This window comes from Epinephelus fuscoguttatus, linkage group LG24 (genome assembly GCF_011397635.1).
Source record: "Epinephelus fuscoguttatus linkage group LG24, E.fuscoguttatus.final_Chr_v1".
Classification (NCBI taxonomy): Eukaryota; Metazoa; Chordata; class Actinopteri; order Perciformes; family Serranidae; genus Epinephelus; species Epinephelus fuscoguttatus.
Window position 1 is genome coordinate 1,663,629 of NC_064775.1, and position 10,578 is coordinate 1,674,206.

Genomic DNA, 10,578 nt, shown 5'->3' on the forward strand with positions numbered 1-10,578 from the left:
CTTGTTTGAGGACGCTGGGACTTAATTAGGCTATCTTCTAGTTTGGAGACAACATTGGGACTTCATTATTGTCTTGTTTGAGGACATTGGGACTTTTGTCTTGTTTGAGGACGTTGGGACTTTGATCTTGTTTGAGGACGCTGGGACTTCATTATCGTCTTGTTTGAGGACATTGGGACTTCATTATCGTCTTGTTTGAGGACATTGGAACTTTTGTCTTGTTTGAGGACACTGAGACTTCATTATTGTCTTGTTTGAGGACATTGGGACTTTCGTCTTGTTTGCGGACGTTGGGACTTCATTATCGTCTTGTTTGAGGACATTGGGACTTCATTAGGCTATCTTCTAGTTTGGAGACATTGGGACTTCATTATCGTCTTGTTTGAGGACATTGGGACTTTTGTCTTGTTTGAGGACATTGGGACTTCATTATCGTCTTGTTTGAGGACATTGGGACTTTCGTCTTGTTTGAGGACATTGGGACTTCATTATCGTTTTGTTTGAGGACATTGGGACTTCATTATCGTCTTGTTTGAGGACATTGGGACTTCATTATCGTCTTGTTTGAGGACATTGGGACTTTTGTCTTGTTTGAGGACACTGGGACTTTTGTCTTGTTTGAGGACATTGGGACTTCATTATCGTCTTGTTTGAGGACGTTGGGACTTTCGTCTTGTTTGAGGACGTAGGGACTTTTGTTTGAGGATGTAGGGACTTTTGTCTTGTTTGACGATGATGGGACTTTTGTCTTGTTTGAGGACACTGGGACTTCATTATCGTCTTGTTTGAGGACATTGGGACTTTCGTCTTGTTTGAGGACGTTGGGACTTCATTATCGTCTTGTTTGAGGACATTGGGACTTCATTAGGCTATCTTCTAGTTTGGAGACATTGGGACTTCATTATCGTCTTGTTTGAGGACATTGGGACTTTCGTCTTGTTTGAGGACGTTGGGACTTTCGTCTTGTTTGAGGACATTGGGACTTCATTATCGTCTTGTTTGAGGACATTGGGACTTCATTATCGTCTTGTTTGAGGACATTGGGACTTTCGTCTTGTTTGAGGACATTGGGACGTTGATCTTGTTTGAGGACGTTGGGACTTTTGTCTTGTTTGAGGACGTTGGGACTTTTGTCTCGTTTGAGGACATTGGGACTTTTATTACTGTCTCATCTCGACACATTGCAACATTTCTAGCCATGTTTGTCGTGACAAAACCAGGTATTTTTTAACAACACAACAAAGCATTTCTAGCATGTTTATGGTAAAACAAAAACTTTTTTGTGACCACACTCGTGGACATTTTGAGTCGTATCTGTAGCAGCTAAACCAGCTGTATTTTCAAGACATGTTAGCACATTTCAAGCTTTATTTGTAGCAGCAAAATGGTATTTTTTGGCATTTGTGCCGACAAAACCAGGAATTTTCTGACATGTTGGCACATTTCGAGACCTTTGTGGCAACAACAGTGGGTATTATCTAATGACACATTAGGACATTTCCAGCTCTTTGTAGCATCAAAATTAGGTATTTTTCAACATCTCAGGACATTTCTAGCCGTGTTTGTAGGAATGAAACGCTTCGACACATCAGCACATATCGAGGTACGTTTGTGGCAATGAAACCAGGTATTTTTAATGACACTTCAGGGCATTTCCAGGGTGCGTTCGTGGTGACAAACTGGTTATTTTAAACAACACATCAGGACATTTCTAGCCGTGTTTATGCTTCTTAAGTTGAGTTTGGTGTAATATTTTCCACCAGGAGCAGGATGGAAAATAACTTTAAAAGGAATCTAGTTATAGTGTCCCGGCTGAAAACTGACTTTGTCTTTAGATGTTGGAGGATGTCAGATTTTAGTCTTTAAAAGTCTTTTCAAAGTCTTATAGTGTACAGCAGGCGTTAAGTGCCACAAGACTTTGACCTCTGTTAATATTCTCCTGAGAGCAGCTGGTGCAGCTTTCAGTGAGAAAGGCATGAAACCACATGTCTGAATGTAACCGTTGTGTTGCTGCTTTTTTTGTCTGCAACACGGTGCACTAACTCAGACGTCACAGACTCACTACTGGCGCTCATGACTTCAAGTTTTGAGCGTGGAACAGGACGCGGTGCAGCCTCCAGTCCTTCTCCACAGATTCTCCCACAAGAGTCAGATTGCTTTTCAAGACATTTAAACTCCTGTAAAATACTCATGAGGGCTTTTCTCGCAGGCCTCTGTGCGTTCAGACAGCCTGACAGCACTGTGTGTTTTTAAAATTGTGCGTGTGAGTATATTCGGCCTGGCATTTAGAGGCTGATGAAAAGGTTGATACCGCCACGCTGCTCTGCTCTGACTGAATTGTGTCGAGCGGCATTTGACGCTAGGGGCGACGTCCCCTCCACCACCACCCCCATCACCCTCCACACCCTCCACCCGTCCGTGCATCTGCCCCCCCCCCCCGCTCTGCTTTTCGGCTGCAGCTGGCGCTTTCGTAATTGCTTTTCCCGCCACATCCCCTCCACTTTACAAACTCTTGGAGATTGTGCCATTTAGCTTTAGATTTAAATGCACAGGGAGGTGGTGGTGGGGGGTAGAGGTGGGGGTGAGGCTGAGTGTGGTGTTTTTTTCTTTTTCTACATCAAACTGCGTCCCTGTTTTATTTCCGTAAACGCTCCTCGGCCATTCAGAGGCCTATTATCGCCTCTTGTTGCGGCGACTGATGATCCTACCAGGTAAGCAGCTCCTATTAGAGGAAGCTTCATTTAGTGTAACACTCCAACTACACCTCACACCACCGCCACCTTCACCCCCCCTCCACCCTCCTCCCTCGCCTTTCCCCCAGCCCATTATGGATGATCGCAGCGCTCGGCTTGCATGCAGGAAAGGTTTAATTAAATCATAGTCCAATCATAATCCATGTTGTTAATTAAACTGGATAATTTATAAGTACAAAAGAGGATATTTATTAGCTGCTCTGCGGTGGTGGCAGCGCTGTGATGTGCACGGGGAGCGTGCGTGGACACTTACACTCGCGCACCCCTCCCCTGCCTTACAACCTTTTACTATTGATGCCCCCGCATGATTGATAATGAGACAGAGACTGCTGTACTATTTGTCTAATGGCCGTGCAATTAAATTCCCTTGTAAATGACCCATGCCTCATTTCATCCTAATCTATGGAATTTTGATTGAATTTGTCAGCCCTAATTGAAAAATACTGCTATTTAATGTCTGCATTGCAGTTGCAGATCAGGCCGCCTTTAATGAGATCGTGTCCCAGTGACCCTGAGGAGGAGGAGGAGGAGGAGGGAGGAGGAGGAAGGGTTGGAGGGGGGTATCCATGCGTGCCCTTGACTCAGCCGAGGAGGGGAGGTGGTCCACTGGGAGATCCACTCAGGGTCAGAGGTCAGCTGCGTCTGCTCTGGCTACATATGATGATGTGTTGGGATGCGGCAGCAGCAGCGCCGGTGGCATCGACGAGGTTTGTATTAATTGATGAGGAAGCCATTACAGGATTCATTAAAATGGAGTTTGATGCCGGCGCAGGAGCAAATATTGTGATTTAGAGCTCTGCCGTGCAGTTTTGGAGGAGATGAATCGCAGGATAATCGCCCGCAAATGCCGGCGACTTCAAACCTCATCATGAGTCACGGAAACATGAGCGGTGGAGGAGAAGCGGTGGGTCGGCTGCAGGGAAAGACTGATGGCTGGTGAAAGAATCCCAGGCGGTGGGAGGAAAATGTGTGTTTCTGTAAACCGTGAAAATCATAACATTTGTACGTTTTGCACGTGTCAACACTTTTAAAGTGACAGTTTAGATTACACGACTGCCTAGCAGCAGACAGCAGCAGGCCACTGTTTCACACCAAGAAGCAACACAACCAGATATTTTTTAACAAGAGCTCAGGACATTTCTAGCCATGTTTAAAGCAAGCAAACCCGGTACTTTTTAACCACATGTTGGGACATTTCCAGGCAGTTTTAGCAGCATGTCAGGATATTTTCTGCCATGTATGTGGTAACAAAACCTGGCCTTTTTTAAAACGCTCATCAGGGAATTCACAGGCATTATTCTGGTGACAAAACCCAGTAGTTGTGTTGGGACATTTACAGGCGCATTTGTGGCTACAAACCAGGTGTTTTTAAAACAAAAACCTGGTTTGTTCTAACAGCATGTTTGAACATTTACAGGTGTGATTTTGGCAACAAAACCGGGTATTTTTCAACTGCACGTAGAGACATTCCTTGGCGTGTTTATGGAAACAAAACACGACATGTTGGGGCATTCTAGTGTGTTTCTCACAACAAAACCAGGTATTTATTAACAACAGACTCAGGCATTTCTAGCCATGATTGTAGCAACCAATCCGGGTATTTTCAACCTCCCATCAGGACATTTCCAGACATTTGTGGCGACAAAAACTGAGTATTTTTCAACCACACGTTGGGACCAGGTATTTTCTAAAGACGTGTTCATAGCAATGAAACCGGGTATTTATTAACAACAGACTGAGGCATTTCTATCCATGTTTGTAGCAGCAAGACTTGGTATTTTTAACCTCATGTCAGGACATTTCAAGACATGTTTGTTGCGACAAACCTGGTATTTTTACAGGAAACATCGGGACATTTCCAGGCGAGTATATGGTGACTCAATTAGGAATTTTTAATGGCACGTCAGGACATTTCTAGCTGTGTTTATATCGATCCAACGGGGTATTTTCTAAAGACATGTTGGGGCATTTCTAGTGTGTTTATAGCAACAACCGGGTATTAATTAAGAACAGGCTGAGACGTTTCTGGCTGTGTTTGTAGTAACAATACTGGATTTTTTTTAAACGACATGTCAGGACATTTCTATCTGTGTTGTGGTGACAAAACCTGGTATTTTATGCCTGAACATGGTCTTTTCTTGGAGTTTGGTGGGACGTTAAGACCAGCCTGATTAAACCAGGAGGAACTGATAAATCATCTGGACTTTCACCCAGGAGCTTGGTGTTCACTTCCTGTATGAATGTAGATCTTTTTTTTCTTTTTTTTTTTTTAAACCTACCCATGTGCTTTTGTTGACATCCCGGCGTTGGTTGCGACGTCCTGGAACATCAGCAGCAGACACAGCAGGATACCTAGAGCGTAAAATGTAGCAGTTAAAGTTTACTGACAAAGCGGCGATATGTGACGACTTGGGATGAAAATGTATTGATAGCCCACGTGATTTGGAAGGCTGCAATCATGTAACCAATGTGCTGACGAAAGTAAGGAAGACTATTTCTGTTCCTAAATGTAACCTCCATATCTTTCTTTAATTTTGTAATTTTACATTAAAGATGTAACGTCACTTGGGGGCCACTAATTCGTAGGATATCATATGAACCACTGTATGAAAATACGTCGCACACTTCTAGTGGTCAAAACCAGGTATTTTTTAACCACACGTCAGGACATTTCCAGGTGTGCATGTGGCAAAAAAACCACGTATTTCTTAACGCCACATGAGGATGTTTCCAGGCACGTTTGTGCCGACAAAAACAGGTATAATTATGAGATGTTGAGAAAATTCCATGGTTTTTTTGGGCAACAAACCCAGGTATGTTTAACAAGACATCAGGGCATTTCCAGCCGTGTTCATGGCAACAATATTTTTTAACATCATGTCGAGAGACAAAACCGGGTACTTTTTAACCACATGTTGGGACATTTCCAGGCGTTTGTGGCAACAAAAGTCAGTATTTTTTAACAGCATGTCAAGATATTTTCTGCCATGTATGTGGTAACAAAACCTGGCATTTTTAATCAGCACGTTGGGACATTTACAGGCGTGTCGTAGCTACAAACCAGGTGTTTTTAATGGTACGTCAGGGAATTTACAGTTCTGTGTGGTACAAAAACCGGGTATGTTCGAACAGCACGTTGGGACTTTTCCAGGTACATATGTGGCAACAAAACCTGCTATTTTGTAACGGCACATCAGGAAATTTCTAGACATGTTTATAGTGACAAATCCAGGTGTAATAAGATGCTGGACAAATTCCATGTTTTTGTGGCAACATAACCAGGTATGTTTAACAAGACGTTGGGGCATTTCCAGCCGTGTTCATGGCAACTAAACCGATATTTTTTAATGGCATGCCAGGACTTTTACATACGTGTATTTGGCTACAAAACCTCAATATTTTCAGGCGTGTTGGTGGCGACAAATCTGGGTACTTCTCAAAAACATGTCAGGACATTTCCAGCCATTTCCATTTTAACGAAAGCGGGTATTTTTCAACAGCACATCAGAACATCTCAAACATGTATGTGGCAACAAAACCTGATATTTTTAGTGGCATGTTGGGACATCTACGGTTGTGATTTTGGTGATAAAATGGCACATGGAGACATTTCTAGGCGTGTTTATGGCAATAAAACTCTGTATTTGTTACGGGATGCCAGGACATGATTTAGGAATATCATACAAACAGGTATTTGAGAATAAGTTGTCAAATGGTGGTCAAAAACTCCACAAAGGAAAGGCACCTTTAAATTCATAAATTAACTGAGGGACACTTTGATTCTGCTCAGCCATCTGTGTGTGTTTTAACCAAATCATTTAGTGACAACAGTGTGGTTATCACGTTCAAAGATGATTGTAGTTATGGAGAATAAACTCTGGTGGTACAGGTGAGCTCCTGGAGCCAAACAACACCAAGTTATTTGCTTACGGCTCTGCTGAATCCATCAGTATGAACATAACTCCTCGAAACGTCGTTTATCTTGGTTGTTTTTATCTTATCAAATACAGAGACTTGGTTTGAGAAGTTCAAGGAGGATTTTCACAATAAAAGCCTGTATGTTAGTGTTTGTAGAATCGCTGGTTTTAGACAGAAGTTTGTCTTTTGTCATTGAACATGGAGGATATTATCACACACACACACACACACACACACACACACACACACACACACTGAGGCGGGTTCATGGAGTGATTATTTACTGAAGATATACAGCTTATTATTTACGATGATGTGTTTTCACATTCTTAAAATGGCCTGTGGTCCCAATTTGTGTAATTGGCATTCATCCAGGGGCCCAAGAGGCGAGCTGTCACATCATCCCGGGCCGGCCAATCAGAGGCCAGAGCGCGGAGAGGGGGCGGAGCTGGCGCGGAGAAGGCAGCGCAATTAAACAGAGGGGAGCGCAATTTAAATCCAAAACATCTCTGGACGCGCGCGGGGCAGGAAACACACACATATCTACACACACACACAAACAGCTGACACCCACCCGCACAGAGACACACACTTACACACACTCACTCACACACGGTGTGTCTCAGCGGGTGAGTGAAGGAGAAGTGTCCGGTGCTGTGCTGTCGGTGTCCGGTCAAGTTGGAGTGGAGCCTCTCGGTGCGTCAGCGGAGACGCGCGGCGGAGCTGTGAGGCGTTCATGGTCCTATGTTTTGTGGGGGAACTACGAGGAGGAAGAAGACGTGTTGAGCTTTTTGTTTTTATTTTCCTCTCCGTGACTTCCTTCCCTCCGCTGCACCGATGGAATGGTTTGGTTCAATCGGATTACCGCGGCTCTAAACTCCGGTTCCCTCACAGAGGCGGTGACAGCCGCGGCTCCACCGGGGGTCTGCCGTCCCTGCGCAGCCGCCCACAGCGCTCCTTCTCCGGTCTCCTCCGAGCTGCAGCGGTCGTTCATATGAGCGCAGCGTTCAGCCCGTCCTTCATGGTGATGCAGCGGCCACTCGGAAGCACCACCGCCTTCAGCATTGACTCTCTGATCGGGGGGCCCCCGCAGCCCAGCCCGGGACACTTCGTCTACACCGGCTACCCGATGTTCATGCCGTACCGGTCGGTGGTGCTCCAGCCGCCTCCGCCGCCGCCGCCCCCGGCCCTGCAGCAGGCTCTGCCCGCCGGCCACCACCCGCACCCGCAGATCCCGAGCCTGCAGGGCGGCTTCTGCTCCAGCCTGGCGCAGGGCCTGACGCAGGGCATGGCGCTCACCTCCACGCTCATGGCGTCGCTGCCCGGCGGCTTCTCCCCGTCCCAGCAGCACCAGGAGGCGGCCAGGAAGTTCGGCTCGCAGGCGCTGCACGCGGTCTTCGACAAGACGCAGGAGCTGCGGCTGGACGCGGAGGACGGCAAGAGCTTCCTGCAGGGGAAGGAGTCCGCGGCGCTGCAGGCTTTCCACGACGCGGACACGGCGGTGCAGACGTCCACAGGTAGGCGGGGGTGCGCGGGTGGGTTCAGCCGAGACAGGGCTCAGAGTCCGGGTCAAAACCTGCACTTTTATCAACTCCGAAAATATGTATGTATTTTTTAAAAACACGGTATTAATTTGACTTGTTTCTCCTCAGCTCTTTATTTCAAACATCAGACTTTAAATATCTTTATGTCATCACATGGCGCAAAATAAACGTGTTTAAATGACGCTAAAATCAAGACTGTTACTGGCAGCTTTGATCCTTAAAATAAACGTATATTAATTATGTGTTTGTGACTCTAACTCGAGCAGAAACAAACAGATGTTTCTCTCTAAACTGAATTTATCAGGATCAGTAATCAGAAATAATTCTTTCCTCCGAGGCCTCCACTTCTGTAATTCAACATTTCAGCACATAAACTCGTGAATTTGCTTCTTGTGTTTCAGATTCTTTGAATTTAATCTCTAATATTTTCTTTCATATTTTGAACGAACGTTTGGTGACAAGCAGAGCGACAAATCTCCAAAATCAAACCCACGTGTTGTCGCGTTAATTCCCGCAGTCTGACGCGTTTGTATTTGCTCCTGATGGAAAACAGAGATCAATGAATATTATGTGCGATTGGATCTGACGCTGTTCGGCTCACGCGGGGACAAACGGGAGCGGCAGCAGCGGGCCGCGCTGGAGGAAACGCTCCGTGCGTAATTACGCGTGAAAACTATGGAGAAAAAAAATCCCTGCAGAGCGCGTGCTTTCTGCTCTGACCCAAACACTGATGTGATGATGGATATTGACACGAGACCCCCCCCCCCCCCCCCTTACTCCCACAGCTTAAACTCTGTATCTCCAGTATTTAATCATTTTAATTTTTATATTTCAAGTTGATTTAATTCTCTTAGTTACTACATGATGAGGTGTATTATGGGATGTTCTCGTGGCCGTAAATCTGATTTTAAGGAGACATTTAAAGACAGTTTAAAAGCAAAGCGGGAAAACATGAACAAAAGTTTCTGGTGATCTTCTTTTTAAACTTTTAATCAAAGCGGAAACTTTGTGATTTTATTTTGTGCCAATGAAGTTTTGTCCTCTCCTCTGCCTCGCAGTCAGAGCACACAGTAAAGACGACTCCAAAGAGGACGAGTGCGGCCGGAAGGATGAGAGCTTCTCCATGGACAGTGACTTGGACTACAGCTCTGATGACAACCTCACCTCCATGTGTCACAAGGAGGACGGGGACGGCGGAGGAGGAGGTGGAGGAGGGCTGGATGACGGCCCGCACATGCACGGCGGCGGCGGTGGCGGCGGGTCTGGCAGCGGCGGAGGCTCCGGTGGAGGCGGCGGCGGCGGTAAGAACCGGCGGCGGCGGACGGCGTTCACCAGCGAGCAGCTGCTGGAGCTGGAGAAGGAGTTCCACTGCAAGAAGTACCTGTCGTTGACCGAGCGCTCCCAGATCGCGCATGCGCTCAAACTGAGCGAGGTGCAGGTGAAGATCTGGTTCCAGAACCGGCGCGCCAAGTGGAAACGGGTCAAAGCCGGGAACGTCAACAACAAGTCCGGGGAGCCGTCCCGGAACCCCAAAATAGTCGTCCCCATCCCGGTGCACGTGAGCCGCTTCGCAATAAGGAGTCAGCACCAGCAAATGGAGCAGGCCAGACCGTAGAAGAAGAAACCACCTGAGCGCGTGACAAGTGACTGAGTGCCGTGTTGATGCTTTTTATTTCCTCTTTTTTTAACACCACAAATTTAAATTAAATTAAGTGTGACGCTGATAAGTCCCTGCGGTGCACCAGCTCCACGAGCTGTGCTTTAAACCATCTCCCGTCAGAAATCACATATTTTGCATAAAGCAGCTAAAACACAGTTTAACCAAATGAAACAAACAGAACAAATATTAACATCATTTCCAACACAGGTTGAAACCTTCACGATGAATTATTAAAAACAGAAAACGAGGCTTGAATTAAGAAATAATTTAATTAGAAGCGTTTCTCGCTTTTTTTCAAGGAATCCGATTTTATTTAAACTGAATTACAACAGTAATGAATCCTGGTGTTATTACAGTGCATTTATCCTGTGTTAAAATCTGGTTTCATTTGATTTAAAGATGAAAAAACAATTTGCCGAATCCCATTACATTCTTTACTGATTTAAGGATTCCCCACGCCTGAAGGAAGCTCGCTTAGTACAAACATGTCACAAAATCCCCAAACAAAAAAAAGCGAATTGCTTGTTTAAGTTGGACGTTTTTTAGAGGCCACATTAGCAAATATTTTCAGCACCGTTCTGACTCTGAGACATTCATTTTGGGGAAGCTGCGGCGCGAGGTTTTGGATTTCCGCTTTTTTTTTAACGGACTTTGGTTTTATCGCAAAAAAATAAAAGAAAAAAGAAGTTTGGCGCCAAGAAGC

General features: G+C 45.5%; 1 protein-coding gene across 1 annotated transcript; it reads left to right on the top strand.

The window, feature by feature from the left end:
* Positions 1–6,825: 6,825 nt before the first annotated feature.
* gbx2 (gastrulation brain homeobox 2) lies at positions 6,826–10,373 on the top strand. The gene is made up of 2 exons (XM_049570092.1): positions 6,826–8,206; positions 9,274–10,373. The coding sequence occupies exons 1-2, from the start codon at positions 7,408–7,410 to the stop codon at positions 9,828–9,830; spliced, it is 1,356 nt and encodes a 451-aa protein (XP_049426049.1). The 5' UTR covers positions 6,826–7,407; the 3' UTR covers positions 9,831–10,373.
* Positions 10,374–10,578: the final 205 nt, after the last annotated feature.